Consider the following 23305-nt stretch of genomic DNA (forward strand, 5'->3'; position numbering starts at 1 on the left):
CCCTCACCGCCTCCCGCCATCACTTCCCCCGAGCAACGGCCGTGGCAGCCCGAAGGCAGTCCGCCCGCCCGGCTGGGGGAGGCCGGTATGGGGGTGCCCCCCGCCCGGCCAGTGCCCTGCCCTCCCCCCTCCCCACCCCCGGCCCAGGTCCTGGAGACGCAGCTCCTTCAGGCCAGGCCGCCTGAGCAGAAAGGCCTGCAGCTGGGCCCCCAGAGCCCCCTACACCAGCCCCAGGGCGAGGGGTCATCTGTCCATCACCCGGCGCCCCTGGGTGACGCACCCACAGTCGGGGGGGGGTGTCAGGTGGGCGCAGGATAGGGAGCTGCCTCCCAGGCTCCAGAAAGGGACTTGGGGGTGAGCGTGGGTCGCCCCTGAGGTCAGCGTGCGTGCGTGTGTGTGCATGTGTGTGTGTGCGTGTGTGTGTGCATGTGTGTGTGTGCATGTGTGCGTGTGCGCGCACGCGTGTGCACCGTCCTGGGCCACGCAACCACACGCACCTTCGGCCTGGCCTCGCCGGGTCTCCCTTCAGTAAAGCTGCCCCGCCCGGGACTCCTGCCCACGGGGGTCCCCGCCCTGCACCCCGCCGCCCGGCCCGCCTGCCGCAGCTCTGACAGGCCACGTGGTGCGGCTGCGAGCGGGGCGTGCAGGCCGGGCGTGCGGCCGGGCGGGCGGCGGGCGGCGGGTGGCAGTGCTGGCTGGCTGCCCTGGCGCCGTGCCTGGCTGCTCCTTTGACGGTGCCAGCTGGATCCCCGCGTGCCGGGGCCCGTTTCTCTGCCGTGTGTGTTGGGGGGAGGGGGCACGCGGCACGGCGGGAGAGTGGGGGCCGCGGCGCGGGGGGCTGCCCGGGAGGCTGCCGCGTCTGGCTCACCCTCAGCCTCCTTTCCTCGCTCCAGCCCGGGGGGGGGGGGGGGGGGCAGGTGCCCACACGGCCTGGCCAGGACGGGGCCTCTGAGGGGGTTCTTATCTCTGGGGCCAGGAGGCCAGGATGGGGCAACGAGTGAGGGCAAGTGGGGGGATGGGCCCTGTGTCCCCCACTCCAGGCCGGCCCGTTGGAGGGTGGACTCTGCCTTCCCTGGGCGGGTTGGGGGCAGGGGAGCAGCTGGAGTGCGGGGCGCGGCCTGGAGCTGGGGGCCTCCCCGAACATCTGGCTGAGCCTGGGTGTCCCTGGCCGCCTGCCCCCCGGCTTCCCCACGGGACGTCCTGCCGGGCTGACGCTCCCCTCGGGGCTCAGGGAGGGGAGGCGGAGCTGGCCGGGGTTGGGGTGAGCCCGTGTCCGGCCAGCCTGCCCCGTGGTTGGACCGGGGGCGGGGGGCACAGCACAGCCGGTCCGATTGTCAGGAGCCTGCCCCTCCCGCCCCACCGCACCCCCAGCTGCCGGGCTGGGCCACCCACGGCGCTGATGAGAGGGGCTCTGCTCCTGGGGGCTCAGCTGGGCGGGGGCAGCCGCTGAGCTGCACAGCCCGGCTGCTCCGGCCTCTTGTGCCACCTGGAGGGGGAGCCGTGGGCGGCATGGGCACGCGTGCCAGCCCTGGCCCTCGGCTGCCGGGCTCGGTGGGAGCCACGCCCTCCCCCCGCCACTTGTCCATCAGGGCTGGGCTCCGGGGGACCCTGCTGTGCCCAGCCCCCCGGCTGCCCCTCTGTCTCCCTGTCTCCTCGGAGACCTCGGGGCCGCCGGGGCAGCTGGGAGCGGGCAGGTGCAGGCCACGTCCGTGTGAGGGGTGGACGTCGCCCGGCGGCTGCCGCCTCTGTGTGACCCTGGAGGCCCCCTCGGCAGCCCTGACCCTGGCCCAGGCCCTCCCCCAGCCCCGCCGTCACAGCCGAGCCCCCAGCTTCGAAAGGCCACGCTGGGGACCCTGAGGGACCGAGCTTCTCCGCCCACTCGAACCAGAGAAGGGGCCCCCTCGGCGCCCCCACACTTTGAAAACACAGCTGGAGGCCCGGGGTCCAGCACCGAGGGCTGGAATTGGGGTGTTTGGCCCAGAGCAGGGAGAACACGGGAGGGGCTGTGGCAAGGCTGCTCCCTTCAGACCTGAGGGCGGGGATGGCGGGCGTCCTGCGCGGCCCCTCCTGCGCCCTGCAGACCTCCCTGGCCGATCCCCGCACTTCCTGAGCTGTGGGTGCGCCTCGGGACCCTCCCCACCCGCGTCGGGGCGTCCCTGTCCCCCCAGGCTGTGCACCCGAGGGAAAGGGGTGGCGCGTGGAGACACCTCGTCAGTGTCGGCGTTGGCCCCGGGGCTGTGCCCAGGCCGGGTGTCTCCTCGGTGTCTCTTCGGGGGTCGTGGTGGGTGGGGGAAGGGCAGGAGGAGGGGGGCCGGCCCAGCCAGCTCAGAGCAGCTGGGACCTCAGACGGGAAGGTCCGTCCTGGAGCTGTGAGCGGGGCAGCGGCCGTGTGGGAAGGACAGGTGCGCGGCCTCGGCGGCCACGGCTCAGCCAGGCGTGTGTGGGAGCCGCCCTCACGACCTGGCGATGGGGGTGTGAGGCCGACAGTGGGGAGAACTTTCTAGCAATCTGAGCCTCGGTATCTGTGTGGGCGTCACCCCCAGGGAGGGGCCCGCGCTGTTTGTCCAGCCCGTGAACCTCGGGGTGCCGGTCCTCACTTCTCCGCCCCCCACCGGGCGCTGAGAGCGCCGAGACTTGTCAGTTATGCCAGGGGAGAGGGCTGGTGTCCTGGCAGCTCACGGGGCGGATGGGGGCCTCAGAGCCACCACGCGGCCTGGAGCCCCCTTAGAGCTTGGGGGGTCTCTGGGGGGGGGCTGCAGGCTGTAGCCTCCCTGCCCGGGCCCCCTGCTCCCCGAGCCTCCCCAGATGTGCTCCCCACTTTCCTCCAAAACGGCCGCTTTAAAGACCCAGCGGCCCTGACTGCTCCGGCTTCTGGTCTGCGAACAGCTGCTCCGATTCATAAAAATCACTTATTTTCTTCCGGACTCAGGGGGTGCGTCTCGTTGGGCAAAGAAAGGGCCTTTCTGTGGCCAGGCGGGTGGGGGGGGCTTCTCTCCTCTCTGCCCGCCCCCAAGTCCCGCCCCGCCACACCCCCACCCACTCCCCTCTGGGGTCCCGGGGCGGGCCCTGCAGCCGCAGATGGGGGCCCCCGGCTGTCCCCCCCGCTCCTGGGGGACGTCCAGCTCGGGGTCAGGAGTGGAAGCAGAGGCAGGGCCAGCGCCCTGTCTGCCCCCTGAGATCCGGCAGGAAGGAGCCCCCCTCCCGGGCCAGCTGAAGCCCGGCTCCCCCCCGAGGGCGGGTGGGCGGCCGGACCTCCCGGGGGTCACAGGGGGCCGCCCGGGAAAGGGAGTCTGGGAAGGAGGGATTTACAGACTTCTGTTTACCAAACGAGGCCCGTAAAGCGTTTAACAGTCGCCCATTAAAGGGGCAGCTGCTTGGTCTGCCCACGCCCCGTGCAGCTCACAGGCCGCGCCCCCCCCCCCCCCGCCCCCTCCCCCCGCCCCAGCCACTCCTGTCAGGTCTTCCGGGAGCCGAGTTTGATCGAGGAAACATCTGCTCCAGATGTGTCTCCGCACACTAACCAGGCCAGGGGGCCCTGCTCTGCGGACTCGGCCCCAGCCCGGCAGGAACGGGCTGCGAGGGGACAGGCCAGGCGGCACCCGGCGCCTTCCCGGGCCTCAGACGGGCCTCGCAGCTCCTCACGGTCTCACGGGTGGTGTCCTCGCGCCGCTGGGACCCAGGACGCTTGGGGGTGGCGGGTGGGGACGGCCACACCTCGGACCCCGCGGCCTCGGGCTGAACGGCGGCCTGTCACTGCTGGGGGGCCGGCCGGGGTCCAGGTGGACGGTGGGACCCCGAGCAGCCCCGTTAGACGTCTGACCATTTCCTACTCGGAGCTCTGCCCCCGAGGCTCCCCTCCCTCCCTACCCCGGAGCCGATCCCACAGCCCCACCCTGCCCGGGGGCCTCTGGGCTGCTGGCTCACAGTGCACTCCAGGGTGCCCCCGTGCCCCCCGCCGCCCCTGCATCGAGAGGGTCCAGCCACAGCAGCCCCCACCCCCCAGGGCGGCCTCAGGCCATTGCGGTGCCCGGCCCCTGAGGACGTGCAGGCCTGGAGGCCTGTGCCCGTGGGGAAGTGTTTCTCAGACTGAGTTCCGTGGAGGGGGAGCCACGAGGTGTCACAGGGCGAAGGGTTCTGTCAGCTCACGAGCCGGACGACAGCTCTGCTCGGGACTTGTCAGCGGCTGCTGAGACGCTCGGAGGGCGTGCTGGCGCCCTTGCTCCCGGGCGTGAGGCTCATGGCTCCCTCTTTTCAAGGCGTGGCCCTCCCCCCCACCCCCCGGCCCCTGGGACGGCCCCCGGGGAAGTCCCGGGATTCCTACTCCCTGGTCACGGCAGAGGCGGCCCCCGTAGCCGGGACCAGATGGGTCCTGGGACAGGCATGAGGTCCCAGGAGAAACGCCTCCGGCCCGTTTTCCACAGGAAAATGCTCAGAGCAGGAGCTCTGGAGTAAGTCAGGGGGTCCTGCCTGCCCCAATCCAGTGGTGAGTCGGCCACCCCCACCTTCTGGGCCTGCTGGGGAGGGGCCAGCAGTGGGGGGCCAAGATCCAGGTGGCCGGGGGCTCTGGGCTCCAGCAGGTAGTCACCCTCCCCAGCCTGGCCGCCCAGGCCGGCGCTGGTTCTGTCTGTCCTCGTCCCTTCCGGGCGCAGGGCCTGTGTCCAGGTGGCCAGAGCCCACCAAGGCCCAAGGCCAACGAGGGGGGCCGATCCCAGGGTGCGGCTGGCATTCCCGTGCTGGGCAGAGGGGCGGGCAGACTATCGGAGGGACAGAGACGGGCCTGCTGGCTGGACTCGAAGGTGCAGGGAGCGTCTCGGGGTGGACAGTGTAGGCCCGGCGGTGCTCTGGCTGGGAGTGTGGCCGGGGCTGGGAGGGCCTCTGTGCAGGCCGGCGTCCCCTCCTCCCAGACGCACCGCCCGGTCTGCACTGCTGAGAGAAAGGGGAGCCCTGCGCCCCCCTCCCTCCCTACCCTCCCCCGTCAGCAGTTCCAGGGGAGCTGCACGGAGGGCTCGCATGGCGTCGGAGTTAATGTGATGTACTGATGGGCCATTGCCCTCGGGCGGCTGCTCTCGGCCTCCACGTGGTGCCCGTCGGGGCTTCTCCCCTCCCTGGGTCAGGGCGGGGGGGCCGAGGCCTGGAGGTGCCTCTGCAGCCGTCCCCTTGCTTCTCTAGCTCCAGGGTACCCCAGATTTTCGGGGAGCCTGGCATCCACCTTCCTACCCATGAGCCACTTGGATCACCATGGAAACAGCAACGTTCTCTATGGACAACACCGTTTCTATGGAGCCCAGAAAGGCAAGTGCTGGCGCGGGGGCTCAGGCGCTGCGTGGGAACTGGGGCGCAGGCCTCCTGGGGGAGGGGGGCTGGCCAGCCTGGTGGACCCGCCCCCCTGGGTCTGGAGATGGGGGGTGGGCCTGAGAAGCATTTAAACTTGAGGCCCCAGGACCCAGCCAAAAGCAGGTTCTGCTGGCCTGGCAGGGCACACGGCTGTGTGGTCTGAGCCTCTCACCTCCCTCGCTCTGAGGGGTGGCGCCCAGCTCCCTCAGCACCCAGCTTGCCCTGCAGCCCAGCCCAGGGGCCCCAGGGGTGCCAGGGACAGTGGGGGAGGGTGTTCAGGTGGGGACGGCGGGGAAGCCTGCACGTCCTGCCTCAATGGGTGGTGCAAGGCCCCATCCCACAGCAGGGCCTGCGGTCAGACAGGCTGCAAAGGTGTGCATGTGTGTGCGCACGTGCACATGTGTGTGTCTGTGTGCGCATGTTGTGCACATGCTCGCACATGTGTGTGCATGTATGTGCGTGTGTATTGGGGTGCATTGTTGCCCCAGCAGACAGAGGAGGACTCTCTCACCCTATTGGCAGGAGGGTCTCCCGGAGGGGCCCTGGAGAGGGGATGCTGAGGGTGGGGCCTTGCTGGTAAGAAGTCGGGGCTGGGAGGGGACTCGCTCACACGTGAAAATACCTCGAGGGCCGTACCCCATCTAGGAGTCTGAAGTTGGGACGGGGTGGGAGTGGGATGCTAGCTCATTTGCATTTTAGAAAGCTTTCCGGATGCCATGGGCTAGTTACTGCGTTTCAGGTGAGATGACAAGTGTTAGATGGACTTGAAGAGGGACACGGGGCCTCCTGGGGGGCCTGGAGGGGCCGGGGAGAGGGGCTCCTAGGTACCCCCATTCACGGCGGGCTGTCCGGGGCACGCCGCAGAGAAGCGGGTCAGAGAGGAGGGTGCGTCGGCTTCCATGCAGGGGGGCGGGGCCTTCCCGGAGGCATCCTGCCACCTCCGGGCCGGCCGGGCAGCAAAAGGCCTTGGCCTCGCCCAGCCCAGGGCCGGCCGGGCCGGTGCAGAGGGCCCTGCCAGCAGGCGGGGCCAGGAAGCTCCTGCCCGCCCCCCGCCCCCGGCCGCCCTGCCCCGGGGATGGACAGATGCAGACTCTCGCCGCCCAGACCACAGTCCCACCGCCGGCGCTGGGCCCCCACACTCACACCCGCCGGTACTGGGCCCCCATACTCACACACCCGCCGGTACTGGGCCCCCATACTCACACACCCGCCGGCGCTGGGCCCCCACATCCCGCACCCACCGGCTGTGCTGCTGTGTCCGCAGCGTTTGTCGGGGCCGCAGAGCAGCAGCTGGTCGCCGGCCTGGCCCCTGGGCCGTGGGCCCGCAGCCCCCCAGGGACGCTGTGGTTGTGGAATCAGCGCGGCGGGTCTGGCCGCGGCCGCCCTCCTTTCACTCAGCAGGAAATTGACAAGGAGTGGACACAGCCGAGGCCAGCTCGACCGGCTCCTCATGTGCCTGTGGTTCCCCCAGCTGCTCGCTCCCGGGGCTCCAGGCCGTCCACGCTGCCCGTCCGCCACCCCAGCTGGGCATGGAGGGGCCCGGCCCCCCCAGGTCCCCAAGACAGGAGGCTGGCCCCAGCGTGGGGAGGCACTGGGTGTCCCACAGAGAGAGCAAGCCGGGCAGGAAGGCTTTGCCCAGGCGGAGGGTCCGGCCATGGCCCAGCACGGGGAGCCCAGGGCACACCCGCCGGCCACCAGAGTGGATGGTCCCGGTGCTGCGGGGGCTGGAAGCCAAGGGTGGGCCAGGAGGGACCATTTTCCTGTTTCCCTTCTTTAAAACGACCGCCCTGTCCAGTGGCGTGGCGCCGTGGCTGAGCGTCAGCGTCGACATAGGAACCAGGAGGTCAGGGTTCGATTCCCGGTCAGGGCACAGGCCCGGGTTTCGGGCTCGATCCCGTGTGGGGCGTGCGGGAGGCAGTCGGTCCAGGATTCTCTCTCATCGTGGGTGTTTCTCTCTCTCCCTCTCCCTTCCTCTCTGAAATCCATAAAAATAGGTGTAAAAAATTTTTTTAAATAATAAAAGTGGTCACCCCAGCCCCCCAGCCTGAGGTACCCCCAGTCGTGATGAAGGGGGTGGGGCCTCGGGGGGGGTACTCAGGAGGTCGGCGAGTGGGTCTCCTGACCCTGTCTCCCCCGGGCCTTCGCCCTCACAGGGGCCACAGGACACGGTCCCGCCTCCCTGGGCCTCCCCCGCCGGCTGGGCCCCTGGCTCAGGGCACTGGGCCCTGGTCACACGGCACCACCTGCACGGGCACAGCCACCCACTCGCCTCAGCGTAGGGTTCTGACGGGCTTGTGAAGACTGGACCGGTTTACCTGCCCCCCCCACCCCTCCCGCCACATCACGGGGCTCCGGGGAGATGCCCCAGGCCCCACCTGCTCCTGCCCCCTTCCCCGAGCCCCTGGGCCCTGAGCCGGACAGGGGCCTGGGCATTTTCAGCGCACGCCTCCTGGGGGGCTGGACACACGTCAGAACCTTGGGGGGGGGTTCATGGGGACAGAGCTTTGGTTGGTGAACAAGTGAAGGTGCTTCGTGCCACTGAGCTGCCCACGGAAACACCTGAAGGTGATAAATACCAGGTTCCCTCTGTTCCCATTTGAAGGCTGGGTCCCTGCCAGCCGCCACGGGGAGGCCCCTGGGGCACCGCTGGGGGTCCCCCACCCCGGCTTCCCGTGACCTGGGTCCTCTCTCACGCAGATAACTTCTACCTGCGCAACCTGCCCCCGCAGCCCACACTGCTGCCCACCAACCACAACTTCCCCGCCGTGGCCCGCGCCGCCCCCGCCCACCCCCTCGGCTCCTGCAGCCGCGACCGGGGCGAGGCCACCGCCCTCCAGAAGGGCGCCAAGGAGTTCGACCGCTTCCTCCTGGGCAAGGAGCCGGGCAAGGAGAAGGCGGGCAAGGCGCCGGAGGCCAAGGAGCGGGGGGCCGAGGAGGACGGCGGCGCGGAGCGGCACCGGCTGGCGCTGCCCCTGCCGGCCGACGGCCCCTGCAGGGAGAGCGCCGCGCCCAGGGGCCCCTGCGAGGGCCGCCCCAAGCCCCTCGCCTCCTGCCTCCTCAACACCAAGGTGCTCAATGGCGAGGGGGGCAAGGCCACGCTGGCCAGCTGTGCGGGCGGCGGGCCCGGCGGGGTGCTGGTGCGCCCCGGCCTGGCCTCCGGACGCTGCCCCAAGGAGGCGGCGGGGCCCGTGGAGCCGGGGCCGGCCTTCAGCGAGTGCCTGGAGCGGCGGCAGGCGCTGCACCACGCGGCCTACACGGTGCCCTCCGGCCTGCCCGCCGGGCCGCCCCCGCCCCTCAGCACGGCCGCCGGCTCCTTCCCCTGCCTGCAGCTGCACGCCGGCCCCGACGGGCTCTGCCCGCTGCAGGACCAAGTCCCCCGGGACCTGAAGGCCAGCGGGCCCACCTTCGTGCCTTCCGTGGGACACCCGGCCGACAAGAGCCGCGCCTTCCCTGCGGCCGAGGCCTGCGCGGTGGCGGGCGAGGGCAGAGACCGGCACCTGGACGGGGCCCTGGCGCCCGACCACGCTGCGCACTACGGGGTCTCCTATGCCCACCTGAAGGCCGAGGCCAAGGTCGAGCGGCGGCCCGCGGGCTTCGAGGCGGCCCCGAACCCCCGGCGGAAGGGCCTGGAGTACCTCCGCGGCGCGGGCCCCGAGGCCCCCTTCCCCGGGCTCCCCGCGGGCGCGCTGGACAAAGGCAGCTACTTCGAGCTGGCCGCCCCCTCCCAGGACTGCGTGCGGCCGGCTCACCAGGACCCTGTGGGTGGGAAGGCCGCCCAGGCCTGCTGCACTTTGGACAAGACGGCCGGCAAGGAGGGCCCCCCCGCACCCCCCGCGGCCCAGAAGGTGGCCCGGGTCCGGCACCAGCAGCACCTGGCGGCCCCCGAGATGGAGCTGGGGGGCAGCGGGGCCGAGGCCAAGCGCCAGTCCCTGGAGCTGGCACCTCTGGGCTACGGGGGGCCCCAGCTGTCCCCGTGGGGCGTCCAGTCGGGCCAGGGCGCCCCCATGGCCATCGGCGAGGAGCGCAAGGGCGGCGGCTACCTGGACCCCTTCGGGGGCCTCCAGCAGGCGGCCCTCCGGCCCCAGGACCTGCCCGCCCCGCCCGACGAGGTCTCGGCCATGAAGAACCTGCTCAAGTACAGCAACCAGGCGCTGGTCGCCGGCCAGAAGCCGCCCTTTGTGGGCCTGGGCGGCCTCAAGGCCAGCTGCGCCCAGCAGGACGTGAAGTTCCCGGCCTCCAAGGGCCCGGGCCAGGCCGCCGGCGAGGTGGAGAGGCCCGACTGTGCCCGCAGCCGGGAGCACGAGGCCCCGCACGGCGACGGGGAGGTGCGGCAGCCCCCCGTGGGCATCGCCGTGGCCTTGGCCCGGCAGAAGGACACGGGGAGCCGGCCGGAGACGGCCTACGGCGCCAACCCCGGGCGGCAGAGCCGGGCGGCTCCCGCCCTCAAAGGTATGGCCGTCCGCGGAGGAGGTGGGGGCACGATGCTGACCTCCCTGCCCACCCTCCCCGGGCTCCGGGACCCCTCGGCCACCCTGGTGGGCCCCCCACCCTCATCCCTTCTGCCCTCTCGGCCCCTGCAGCTGGTGGCGGGCCCCGCTCCGCCCACGCGCTGGACCTGGAGGCCGAGGAGGAGCGGCGCCTGTGCGAGGACCGCCTGGGGCTGGCCGGCCGCGAGCTGCTGCTGCAGTAAGCCCCGCCCCCGGGGGCCGGCCACGCCCCGGGCTAACGTGGCCAGGGGTCTGGTCTGGTGGCCACGGGGGTGCCCATTCACATGGGGGGTGCTCTGCTAACCCCCCTCCACCGATGGCAACTTCTGGGATGGAGGCCTCGGCCCTGAGCCGGGCTCCCCGAGACCCCTCCCCACTCCCTCCGACGCTGATGGCCACGGGCTGGGGTGGGGGGGGTGGGGGGCGGGGTGGGGTGGGGTGGGGCGGGGCAGGCTGGGGCGGGACCACAGCCGCTCTGAGCCCTCGCCCGCCTCCTGCTGTGCAGGGACAAGGACCTCATGGAGTTCGGCCGGATGCACCCGTCCAGCTGCCCCCGGGACCTGGCCCCTCACCTCATGCTGGCCGGAGGCTCCTCCCTGCAGAGCAGCCAGCTGGGCGGGGACCCGGCCGCCCACCCCCACCCCGCCCACCCCCCGTGGCTGCCCCGCACCCGCAGCCCCTCCTTGTGGATGGGGGGCCATTCCTACGGTCAGTGTCCCAGGGCAGCCAGGAGGCCCGGGGGTGCGGGGGGCAAGGCTGGCCTGGGCTCGTGCCCATGTCCTGGTGTGGGAGGCGGCGGGCAGCGTGCCCGTCCCGCACCGTCTGACCGCTGCACCTGTCTCCCCAGGCCTGGGGCACCCGGCCCTGCACCAGAACCTGCCCCCCGGCTTCCCCGCCTCAGTGCCCGGCTCCATGCCCTCGGTCTTCCCCCTCCCCCAGGACACCCCCGCCCAGCTGGTCCTCCTGCCCTCGGAGCCCACACCCCACAGCGCCCCCCACGCGCTCGGTAAGGGCACCCTGGGCGAGGCTGCTGCGTGCGGGGTGTGGGGAGCAGGTCTGAGGAAGGGAATAGCCCCGGGGAGGGGGGGGTGGCTAGACAGGGAAGTGGGGGTGCAGTGGGGGGGCTGGGGGCGAGGAGTGGAAAGGCTACTCGGGAGGCAGGGGACGCAGCCCGGCGCCCATCCCTGCGGCTGACGGCCGCCCCCGCCCTGCCCGCAGCGGACGTCATGGACCAGGCCTCGCTGTGGCCCCCCATGTACGGGGGCCGGGGCCCCGCCTCCCACATGCAGCACCCGGGCCAGCTCCCCATGTACTCTCGGTCCCAGTTCCTGCGGCAACAGGAGCTGTACGCCCTGCAGCACCCGCCTCAGCACCCGCCTCAGCACCAACAGCCCCCGCCGCCGCCCCAGCCCCCGCCGCGGGCCGCCCAGTTCCAGGTACCACCCGAGGCACCTCGGGGCTCCGGGCTCCGCCCCCTCTCGCTGCAGCCGGGCCTGCCTGGGAGCCCCCCCGCCCCCGCCCTCATGCCCTGAGCTCTCCCCTCCCCGCAGCGGAAGCCTGAGGACCACTCCCTGGAGCTGGAGGAGCCGGCCCCGGACAAGGCCCTGAAGTCCACCCACAAGCCAGTTGCCTTAACCCCCACGGCCAAGGGCGCCCCCTCGCCCGCCACCGCAGGCTCCGCCAAGCTGCCCCCCTGCTGCCACTCTCCCACCTTGAAGCCCCCCGCCAGCTGCCCCCCGCCGCTGCCACCCCCTGGCGCCCCCTGCACTTTATCCGCCTGCCCTGGCGGCAGCCCCCGGCCTGGCTCCCGGCTGCCCAGCATGGAGGACAGGAGTGGGGAGGGCCGGCAGGCAGGAACCAACCTCAGCACCTCGGAGCCAGGTGAGACCCCGCGCTCCGCTCCGGGGGCCTCTCACCGCCCCCCCCCCCCCTGGGTGGGCGGAGATGAATGGGCAGCTCCTGGCGTGGCAACCACAGAAGTGCCCTCACCGACCCAGCCCCCCCCCCCCCCCCCGCTCTCTCTTGCTTCCTTTCCACAATCCTCCTGGGGGGGAGGGTTGTGGAAGGAGCAGGGGGTCCCCGCCATCTCCTGAAAGCCCCAGGCAGAGGGGGCGGGACAGGGTCAGGCCTCGCTGGCCAGCCCCAGGACCCCAGGAACCAGAAGGCCTGGTCTGTGGGGACAGGGCAGCCATGGGACCTGGCCCAGCCTCGGACCGGCCAGGAGCTCACGCTCAGGCCACCGAGGCCAGCGCTTGGCCTGCGAGGAGGGTCCTGGCCCAGCCGAGGCCTCGCCGCCCGCCCGCCCGCCGCCACCGCCTGCCAGCGCCCCACGGCTGTTTCATTCTCTCTGAATTGGCTGCGAGTTTACACTGGAAACTCGTGCGGCGAACATAAAAGCGTCCCAATTCCACAATAAGGAGACGGAGCCAACAGAGGTTGTCGGTTTTTTTAGGCTTTTTTCCCTTTTTTTTTTTTTTTTTTTTGCAGTTAATGGGGCGTGAGGCCTCTGACAGGCCGCCGCGCTCTGCTTCAGGGGAGGCCCTGATGCGAGCATCCTGTTCCAGACCGCCCCCCTTTCTCCGTTAGCCACACCGCACCGTGCACCCCCTGCTGACCCCCCACATAACGTGGCCCCGTTTCTGCTCACCTGTTGTGCAGGCAGAGGCTGGCTGAGGGCCCCTCCCTCCCAGGTGGGGTCTGAGGCCCCTGGCCCCAGCGGCCCCCCTGAAGACACCCCTCTTTTGCAGACCTGCCTCCTGGACACACGTGCCCTGCAGCCAGCTCGGGCTTCTCCCTGCCCCGCCGCGTGCACTCATCGGACCTCTCAGACCCCAAAACTATGCAAAGCCCTGCCCCCCGGGCCCCGCCGGAGCCCTTGAGGATGCCTGCGCCCGGGGAGCCGTCCTGCCGACGCCCCCAGAGCCCCGAGGAGCCTGGGCTGCCCTTGGGGGCCAGGGAGGACCCCCAGGACCTTGCTGCCGTCCCCCACCCTGCCGAGCGGGGCCCCCCAGGGAAGGCAGTGGACCCCAGCCCGCTGGAGGGGCTGCAGGAACTGCGATGCGTGGCCCTCCTCCAGGGAGGGGGCCCCGAAGCCACTGGCCCGGCTAATTCTCAGGGAGGGGCCCACGGGGAGGGGACTACAGGGGAGGGGAGCGAGGAGGGGGCGCCAGGGCCCTCACGGGGGGCTGGCCCCCCGGCTCCGGAGCGACAGGCGGGGAGCCCCCGAGCCCCGGACCAGGACGAGCGGGACGCATGGCAGGCGCCCGGGGAGGCAGGCCCAGAGGAGGCCCTGTTTGAGGAGGACAGACTGGAGGAAGGAGAGGAAGAGGGGGACTGGGGGGCGACCCCCGACCACAGCCGCCTGCCCCGGGTGCTGCTGGGCCTGGACGCCCTGGTGGCAGCCACCATCGAGCTCGGGGACTTGCCTGGCACAGGCCCTCAGCCCCCCGCGGCCCCCGCGCCCCCCAGCCCCGCCCCCCCTGCCCCCCAGCTCAGGGATCCCCGGCCTCGCCCTGCTCGGCGAGCTGGCCGACCTGGACCTCCAGCCTCCGCGGAGCGAGCCCGCCCTGCCAGGTGAGCACCGCCCGATGCCCGTCCCTCAGGGCCCCGGAGCCACCCTGCAGGCCTGGGCTCCAGTCAGCGGCCAGACGGCAGCCCAGTGTGGCCACAGCTGCCCCCTGCCCACTGGACCCCAGAGCGGGTGCCCCCCCCCCGTGTCACCCCCAGCCCTGCAGCCGCCTGGGCCAGGGGCGCTGGGACTGGCGTCCGAGGAAGGGCCTCGGGGCAGCACCTGTGCTGGGGGGTGGGGGGCGTGCAGGGCCGAAGTGGCTGAACTGGGGCCCCACAGCCAGGGGAGGGGAGAGCCCGGTCTCCTGCAGGCTCCCCCCAGCCTTTGCCCCCCGTGGGCTCCGCCGTCCCTCCCAGGCCCAGGGAGGGGCCCGGGACAGAGCAGAGGGTCCTAGGCCCCGGGGCTGGGGGGCGTGCTCCCGGCCAGACCTGCCCTGCAGGATGAGGTGCCCCTGGGCTCCCGGGACCCCGGGGTGCAGGCAGGGGCTGGTCCCTTCAGTGGGGTGTGGAGCTGAGGGCCCGGTCCCTGCTTAGTGCGAGGGGATCCCAGGTGGCCCCCTGCTGCCGGGTGCCTCACCAGGGAAACCCCCAGAGGGAGGCCCCGCGCTGCGTTATTTATGGGAAGAGCCCACCAGGCCTCGGCTCGGCCTGTCCTGCCGTGTAAGGACCCTCCCCGGCGCGTGCGAGACAGTGAGCGTTCCTGTGAAGCAGTAACCCCGAGGGCAGCGGGGTCACGCCCCGTCCCCGCCCGGGACCCCCCACCGTGCCGGAGGGGGGCAAACCGGGGAGCCGTGCCGGAGGGGGGCAAACCGGGGAGCCGTGCCGGAGGGGCCCCGGGAGGGCCTGGCGTGGGGCTTGGAGCCAGAGGAGAGGCAGGTGCCCGGCCGGGCCACAGCCGCCCGCTGGACCCACTGAGGGAGGCTGAGGGCGAGCCGGGCGGATGCTGGGTGCCGTGCGTGGCCCTCGGTCTGTGCGTGGGCGCCTGCTGGGCCCGCGCCCCCTCCCCGAAGGAACGCCCACTGCAGACACGTGTCCTGGGGGGCGGGGGGCAGGCCGAGTGGCCACCAGGGTGTTTGGACCGAGTGAACTGCCACCACTGGGCATCCACCCCACCCTCCCCCCTGGACCCCCAGGCCCCCACCTCCCCCCTCGACCCCCCAGGCCCCCACCCTCCCCGTCCCAGCTCAGCGCTGTCACCCACCTGGCCGCCCGCTGTTCCCTAAGTGCAGTGGCCGCTTTGCCGGGAATAATCGAGCTGAGCTGCATCCTCCCCGGGAGCAGCAGGGCTCGCAGAGAGAAAGCGGGAGAAACGAGGTGGGCGGCGGGGACGAGGAGTAGAGGCTGAGGGGACCCCTGGCCAGAGCAGTGGGGAAAGGCCAGATGGGGGCCCTGGGACGTGGGGGTCACCAGTCTGGAAAGGTGAGGTGGCCCTGCCCCGGCTGAGCCAGCCCCCCTCACTGCCCCACCCCCACCGGCAGGACCCTGGCGTGCCCGCACCTGGCTCCCGGCCAGGGAGCTCCGTGCCCCTGCGACGTGCCCGCCCCGCCCTGCAGACGAGCCCCCGCCTCCCCGGCCCCCCAGCCGCTGCTGCCTTCCCTGCCCTTCACGTCTGTGCAGCCCGCACAGCCCCGCGCGGCGCCTCCTGTGGGAGGTCCCCGGCAGGCTTGGGGTGCGGCTCTCCTGGTCTCCCCACCCCGAGATCGGAGAGCCCTGCAGGGTGGTGTCTGGAGTCCACAGGACCCCAGGCTCACCACGGAGCGGCGGGGGTGCTCAGGGAGGACTGAGCGAGGGGCGGCAGAGGGGCCTCCTGGGACAGTGACCCCAAGAGAAGGGGAGACCCTGTGGAACTTCCAGCCCAAATGCGGCTTGCAGAGCCCGGCCCGGCCGCTGGGGGCGCCCCCTCCCCACCCCCCTCTCAGCGCCTCGGCCCAGACTGGCGTCCAGGGGTTTGGGGTCAGGCTGTGCTCCGTAGCCGGGGGGTCGTCCTCGGGGCGCCAGCACGGTGGCCGGGCCGCGCCCCCCGAGGTTTTGAAAGGCTGTGCTGGCCGGCCCCTCGGTCACGCGTTCGTGTCCACGCGACACGGGATCCTTCTTCACCCGTGACGGTGCCTCTGACCCTGTTCGATTTCATGATCCAAGTGTCAGATCTGGGGGGCTGGCCCGCATGCGCCCTCGTGCTCAGGGCTGCCTGTGTCCCTGCCCCGCTGCCCCCCGCCCCCCGCCCCACCCCTGTCCCTGGAACCAGCCGGCCCGAGGAGCCAGTCCTCCGAGGGGGGCACCAGAAGCACCGTTTGGGGTGCTGGGGTGCTCACTGCTGCTGGGGTGTCCTGTTCCCGGGCTCTCGGAGGGCGGAGCCGGCGTATGTTCTGGAAGTCACCGCTGCCTGCTGACCCCTGTGTGACCCTCAGGGCCCCTTCCGGCCGTAGCTCCTCGTGGCTTGGCCTGCCCGTGCGTGCGGACCTCCACCTCGGCTGCCAGGCTCTGACCCTGTGCTGGGCCACCCCTCCACCCCCGAGGGCTGTGGCACCCAGGTTTTCAAAATTCTGGGGGTGGCACAAACGCACAGCAGTGTCTGTTCAGAGGGGGACTTCCTAAACGGTCTGGGCCTCACCCCAAGGGGTATGCCTGACCCCCCTCATCCTTGGTCCTCACATCTCGGGGAGCCGGGCAGCCGTGGGGTTCTGGGCCGTGCCGAGAAGCAGGCTGCTCTGAGGGGCGGTGTGTGCCCGCCGCCCACGCACACGCTCCCCCTCTCGACTCCACAGAGGAGGAGGCCGTGCTGACCTTCAACCTGCAGCGCCTGGCCACGCTGGCCTCCGCCTGGTCCCTGCTGGAGGCCGCCAGCCGGGGCAGCCCTCGCCCCTCAGCCCCGCCCCCTGCCACCAACCCCCGCGGGGTCCCCACGCTCACCCCCCGAATGCAGATCCTCCAGCGCAAGGACACCTGGACCCCTAAGACCAAGCCTGTGAGTGGGGGGCCCTGTTCACCGGGTGGCCCACTGCCCTGAGCACCCGGCCTGGCCGCCCACCGGCCCCACCTGGGGTCCTGGCAGCTCACAGCCCCTGTGCCCTGCCCACCAGGTGTGCCCCCTGAAGGCCGCCATCGACCGGCTGGACACGCAGGAGGTGGAGCTGCGCGTGCAGCTGGCGGAGCTGCAGAGGCGGTACAAGGAGAAGCAGCGGGAGCTGGCCCGCCTGCAGCGCCGGCGCGACCACGAGTATGGGCGGGGGGCGGGGGGGGCGGGAGTGGGGGGGCTGGGACCACGAGTATGGGCCGGGGGGGGGGGGCGCCGGGACCACGAGCATGGGCCGGGGGGGGGGGGGGGCCGGGACCACGAGCATGGCCTGGGCCGGGGGGGCGGGGGGCGGGGGGCGCGGCCCAGGGCCACTGCCTCGTGGACGGGTCGGCCGGGTGTGCAGGCTGCCCTGGGAGGTGGGAGGTGGGGGCCGTGGGGACCTGGCCCAGCCTTGCCTCCGTGCGAGGACCAGGCTCCGAGGCCACGTCTCAGGAGGGCCTGTGACCTCCCTGGGCCCCCTCGGGGCACAGCCTGGGTGTGCGCCTCTGACCGCCCTCCTGTGGCCGCCAGGAGGGACGAGAGCTCACGGAGCCCAGCGCGGCGAGGGCCCGGCCGACCGAGGAAGCGAAAATACTCCAGCTTGCTGCCCGCCCTGCGTCCTGGGGGCCAGCTCCCCAGAGCCGACGTCAAGAAAGTCAAGTGAGTCCTGGGTGCGTGGGGCACCGTGGGCACCTCGTCAGGGGCACACGCCGAGTCCGGGCTCTCGGAGTCTCCAGGCTGCCGGCGCCCCGCTCTAGCTCCTGACCCAGCACGTCCCTCCCAGAACTCAGGGCCAGCGGCCGGGCCAGCAGAGTCCCCTCCCTCTGCCTTCGGCAGCCTCGGCCCACCTGGGCTTCTCCTGCAGGAGCCATGTGGGCCCGGGGCCCCAGCACGGCGGCCCCGCACCCCGGCCCCGCGGCCCCCCAGCGCGAGGCGGCCTTGGCTAAGAGCCTCTATCGGCTGCATAAAGCCGTTGGTCACGCTGCGGCGCGGCTCACGGCCGCCGCGATGTTATTATCCATTACCCGCCCGACGCGCACTCCCGGCCGGTATAATTGTCCTTCTCGGCTACAAATTGCCGCTCCCGGCAGGCCCATTTGCATAAATCCTCCAGCTCCTCCAAACGCGATTGGCGCACGCGTGCGCGCACGGCATCAATCCTGATGATTTGGTAATAATAGTTAAATCGGCACTAAATGGTTCCTTCAATTAAGACAGAGGCAAAAAATTAATCTCCGGGCTTTATGTCACAAAACATTAGCAAACACAGAGGCTGCAGGGTGGGCGCTCGCCCGCGGCCGGCGGCGGAGAGGACGCGCCATGGGGCCGCCCGGCCGTCTCCGCCCCGCCCGCCCAGGTGTCCCCTGCGGGGGCTCCCGGGGGCTCCCTCTGAGAATCAGCCGGTGCCGTGGGGCTGCCGGCCAGGGGTCCTGTCGGGGTGGGCGTCCTGGCGAGGCTGCCCTCGAGCCCGCCTGGCACCAAGCCCCCGGCCCTGGCAGCCGTCTGCACCGTCTCCCCTGACCAGAAGCCAGACCGGCTGGAGGACGGGCCTCGGGGCGGAGGGAACCGAGTCCAGGGCACACCCTCCCCAAGAAGCAGGGCTCCCTCCGGCCCACTCTCCACCCCACGATCGGGCCCTGCCGGGTGGCTGCCGCAGCTGGGCTGAGGTAGGAAGTGGGGGGCTGGGGTCCCAGGGCCAAGCGTGGCTGCGGGCCGGCTTCCTATCTGGCCTACCCTCTGGGCCGAAAGGTCTGGCCACACGAGGCCAGGGCCCCCGCCAGGCCCCTCAGGCCCCATCTGTGACTCATTACAATTGCCACCATGTGGACGGGGGAGGGGACAGGCGAATGACCCAGCCCCAGCCCCATCTGGCAAAGGACAGGCAGCCAAGCTCCCAGCCTCTCACCTGTGGGGTTCAGGGAAACAGGCTTGGCGTCGGCAGCTTCCCAGGCGGTGAGGTGCGGGTCCCCTCCCTCAAGACCCAGGACTGAGCGCAGAGGACAAAGCTCTCCCGCGGAGCCCAGCAGGGCCTGGGGGCTGGAAGGCGGAGTCTGGGCACGATTGCCCGCCGCTGCCCACCATGCTCACGGCAGCAGATGTGGGGAGCGGGTCGTTTCAGGAGCCTCGCCCGGTGCCTCTGGTTCCAGCAGCTGGACGGGGCGCTCACGGGCCTCAGCCTTGCCAAGAGGCCGTTATCACAGCCCCATTGTCCAGGCAGAAAGACTAAGGCACGACCCACCTACACAGTGGCCCGGCGGACAGGGCCCTGGCGCCTGAGCATGGAGCTGCCCCTCCCTGGCCAGGGGCAGAGGGGACTGCTGGGGAGGCTGGTGCCGGGGCTCAGCACAGCCCCCCCCCCATCCCCCGCAACGCCCCTGGCAGTCCCATCTGCCCTGAGGAGTCTTGGCCGAGAAAGAAGGGGGACCCTCCCGGACCCACCATGGCGCCCCGGATGCCACCACGGGTCTGTGAGGGGGCAAGGCCAGACGGCCAGGTATGCCTGCCTCCGGCCTGCGCCCACCTGCTCCCCATGCCCCCAGGGCGGTGCGGCCCAGCCTGAGCCTGCTGTGCGCCGAGCTTCGGGGCGACGAGGAGCCCGCAAAGAAGCGGAGCCGCCTGGAGAAGGGCGTCTACCTGGGCCTGCAGCCCGGCTCCGCGGTGAGTCCCCGGCAGCGCACTGGGGCTGGGGGAGGGGGTGGGCGTCAGGGGACAGGCAGCCGGGGACAGCCTGGCCCCCAGCCAAACCCCAGCTGGGGCCCCAGTGCTGAGCTGAGCGCACCAGGCGGCCCCTGGGCATGTGGTGACTCGGGCCAGTTCCTCCACGACACACACTCACACACACACACACACACACACACACATGCACACACACTACACACACACACACACACACACTCATGCATGCACACTACACTCACACACACACATGCACACTACACTCACGCACACTCATACACTACATTCATACACACACCACACACACATGCACGCACACTCACACACGCACACTACACCCATACACACACTCACACGCACACACACACTACACTCACGCACGCGCACACACGCACACACATTCACACACACGCACACACACTACACACACTCACGCACGCACACTCACGCACGCACACACACTCACACACACGCACACACGCAGGAGAGGAGCCGGGGCAGCGTGGGTGCCGTTTCTGGGAGGGAGAGGCCAGAGGCCACAGTGTCAGGGGCATGCACGGAGTGGGGGTTCTCTCTGCCCCCCAATTCCAGGTGAGAGGTGCATCTGAGTAGGTGCCACTGTGCACATCCCTGCACCCAGGGCGCCCCGACTCCTGAGCAGGGTGGGCCGTCGGCGGGGAGGGGTGCAGTGGGGTGGGAGAGGGCACAGGCGCTGTGGCCCCTCAGGAGGGCATGGCCGGGATGTGCCACCTTCTGAGCCAAGAACGTGGGGAGGCCGGGCTGTGGGGGGCACTGAGGGGCTGCCGCCTGCCGTTCCAGGACAAGGTCCGGTGCGCGAAGAGCCGCGGGCAGGGGGAGCTGGCGGCCACCGTGGCCCGCAAGGCGGCCCAGCTGAAGCCCAAGGTGAAGAGCAAGGGGCTGCCCGCGGGCCTCGGCCCGTTCCCCGGGGGGCGCGTCCGGAAGAAGCTGTCCCGGGCCCAGAGCACCAAGGCGTCCGCGGCGGCCAGACACCCCGCTCCGGGCGGCCCCGAGGGCGCCGGGGAGACGCCCAGGTTCCCGGCCCTGCCCGCAGGGGCCACGGAGCACGAGGCAGGCAAGTCCCCGTCCGGTCGCCACCCCAGGACCTCCGGCTCAGTCCCTGGTCACTCAGAAGAGGGTGGGCAGTGGCTGGGACCGGACCCCCCACCCCGGGGCAGAGCCAGCAGCTCCTGGTGCCCACCCCCCACCCCCACGGAGAGCCACGGGAGGAAGAGTGTCCGGTGCATCCTGGAAAGGGGCTAAAATTAGCCCTCTGGGCTCCAGCCCCTCCCAGCGGCCCCGCCCCCAGGCTGACCTGGGGTTATCTGACCCCCAGCACCAGGAGCCCGGAAAACAGACGCTTCCTCCGCGGCCCCGCCCCTGCCCCAGGCCCCGCCCCGAGAGAACAAAGAGAGAGGAAGCAGGAAATCGGCCAGGGCAGGAGGAGCAAGAGGAAAAGGGATGCCCCGGGCAGGGGACCCCCCACTCGCAAGGCATGCGCCCCACTGCCCAAGCGTGAGAAAGGGAACCGGCCCTGGCCGGTGTGGCTCAGTGGACAGAGCGTCGACCTGCGGACTGAGGAGTCCTGGGTTCGGTTCCAATCAAGGGCACGCACCTCAGTTGCAGGCTCCATCGCTGGCCCGGTCAGGGCGCGTGCAGAAGGCAACCAGTTGATGTGTCTCTCTCACATCAGTGTTTCTCTCTGTCTCTCCCCCACCTGCCACCCCCCCCCAAAAAAAAAGTGTTGGCTGTCACCATCCAATTTCAGTTTTAAAAAAAGGGAAACCGAGGCAGGGAAAGGAAGGTCAGGGAGGCATCGCCCTCCCACCCCTGTCCACACACCTCACCTCCCAGAGCAACCCCAGGGATGGCAGTGCCAGGCCTGCACTCACCGCCCCCAGGGCGCGCGCACACACTCACACACACACACACACACACACTCACACACGCACACACACACTCACACACACACACACACACACACGCACACACACTCACACACACACTCACACACACACACACACTCACACACACTCACACACACACACTCACACACACACGCACACACACTCACACACACACACACACACTCACTCACACACACACACACTCACACACACACTCACACACACACACTCGCACACACACACACGCACACACACTCACACACACACTCACACACACACACTCACACACACACTCACACACACTCACACACGCACACACACTCACACACACACACACTCACACACACACACACTCACACACACACTCACACACACTCACACACACACACACACACACTCACACACACACACACGAGTGATCAGCCCCCACCACACCCCAATGGTGCTGCTCGGACGCCCTCACCCGGACCCTCCCCCGCAGGCAGTGGCTCCGACATTGAGAGCTGCGAGGGCTTCCTGGGGACAGAAGTGCCCCCCAAAGAGCCGGGGCCGGCCCTGCACGCGGGGGCCACCGTGGCGGTGCTGGGGCCCTCGCCCTCCTCCGTGGTGAAGATGGAGGCCAACCAGAAGGCCAAGAAGAAGAAGGAGCGGCAGGGCTTGCTGGGTAACCGGGCGGGCAGGGCGGGCGTGGGGAGCCTGGCGGTGGGGGCCCCGCAGCCGGGCCCCTGGCAACAGCCCCCCTCCCTCCCGCAGGGGCCTGCCGCCTGTCCAGCCCCGAGAGCGAGGTCAAGATCAAGAGGCGGACGGCGAAGGCCGCGGTGGGCCCCGCGCTGGAGCGGGCGCCGGGCCGCAGGCCCCCGGGAGCCCCCGGCAAGAAGAAAGCCAGGGGCAAGGCCAGAGGCGGCCTGCGGGCCGAGCCCAGGGCCACGCCAAGCAGGGACGCCCTCTTCGGCCCCACCCGGGCCTTCCCCTGCCCGGAGGGCGGCCCGCTGGCCAGCGAGCGCCTCAAGAGGGCCACACGCAAGAGTACCATGCTCCAGCCAGGGCTGCGGGTGAGCACGTGGGCACCCCCACAGCCAGCGGGCACCCCCACAGCCAGCGTGCACCCCCACAGTCAGCGGGCACCCCCACAGCCAGCGGGGACCCCCACAGCCAGCGGGCACCCCCACAGCGGGGACCCGCACAGCCAGCGGGCACCCCCACAGCCAGCGGGCACCCCCATAGCGGGGACCCCCACAGCCAGCGGGGACCCCCACAGCCAGCGGGCACCCCCACAGCCAGCGGGCGCCCCCACAGCCAGCGGGGACCCCCACAGCCAGCGGGCACCCCCACAGCCAGCGGGGACCCCCACAGCCAGCGGGCACCCCCACAGCCAGCGGGCACCCCACAGCCAGCGGGGACCCCCACAGCCAGCGGGGACCCCCACAGCCAGCGGGGACCCCCACAGCCAGCGGGGACCCCCACAGCCAGCGGGCACCCCACAGCCAGCGGGCACCCCCACAGCCAGCGGGGACCCCCACAGCCAGCGGGGACCCCCACAGCCAGCGGGGACCCCCACAGCCAGCGGGGACCCCCACAGCCAGCGGGCACCCCACAGCCAGCGGGGACCCCCACAGCCAGCGGGGACCCCCACAGCCAGCGGGCACCCCACAGCCAGCGGGCACCCCCACAGCCAGCGTGCACCCCCACAGTCAGCGGGCACCCGCACAGCCAGCGGGGACCCCCACAGCCAGCGGGCACCCCCACAGCCAGCGGGCGCCCCCACAGCCAGCGGGCGCCCCCACAGTCAGCGGGCGCCCCCACAGTCAGCGGGCACCCCCACAGCCAGCGGGCACCCCCATAGCGGGGACCCCCACAGTCAGCGGGCACCCCCACAGCGGGGACCCCCACAGCCAGCGGGCACCCCCACAGCCAGCGGGCGCCCCCACAGCCAGCGGGCACCCCCACAGCAGGGACCCCCACAGCCAGCGGGCGCCCCCACAGCCAGCGGGCACCCCCACAGCCAGCGGGGACCCCCACAGCCAGCGGGCACCCCCACAGCCAGCGGGCACCCCCACAGCGGGGACCCCCACAGCCAGCGGGCACCCGCACAGCCAGCGGGGACCCCACAGTCAGCGGGCACCCCCACAGCGGGGACCCGCACAGCCAGCGGGCACCCCCACAGCCAGCGGGCACCCCCATAGCGGGGACCCCCACAGTCAGCGGGCACCCCCACAGCGGGGACCCCCACAGCCAGCGGGCACCCCCACAGCCAGCGGGCG

The 23305-nt window shown here is 71.4% G+C and overlaps 1 protein-coding gene across 1 annotated transcript in view; it reads left to right on the plus strand.

Annotated features, from left to right (window-relative positions):
• The window catches only part of BAHCC1 (BAH domain and coiled-coil containing 1), a 47914-nt gene that overhangs the window by 17893 nt on the left and 6716 nt on the right, over positions 1 to 23305 (plus strand). The window contains 17 exon segments of the mRNA XM_054708838.1: positions 5170 to 5292; positions 8032 to 9783; positions 9915 to 10020; positions 10327 to 10529; positions 10669 to 10827; positions 11040 to 11257; positions 11372 to 11702; positions 12569 to 13296; positions 13298 to 13394; positions 13774 to 13776; positions 16154 to 16353; positions 16469 to 16605; positions 16975 to 17103; positions 18984 to 19101; positions 19939 to 20216; positions 21530 to 21708; positions 21798 to 22096. Coding sequence (XP_054564813.1) covers positions 5170 to 5292; positions 8032 to 9783; positions 9915 to 10020; positions 10327 to 10529; positions 10669 to 10827; positions 11040 to 11257; positions 11372 to 11702; positions 12569 to 13296; positions 13298 to 13394; positions 13774 to 13776; positions 16154 to 16353; positions 16469 to 16605; positions 16975 to 17103; positions 18984 to 19101; positions 19939 to 20216; positions 21530 to 21708; positions 21798 to 22096 — 5060 coding nt within the window.

This window comes from Eptesicus fuscus, chromosome 20 (assembly GCF_027574615.1).
Source record: "Eptesicus fuscus isolate TK198812 chromosome 20, DD_ASM_mEF_20220401, whole genome shotgun sequence".
Lineage (NCBI taxonomy): Eukaryota > Metazoa > Chordata > Mammalia > Chiroptera > Vespertilionidae > Eptesicus > Eptesicus fuscus.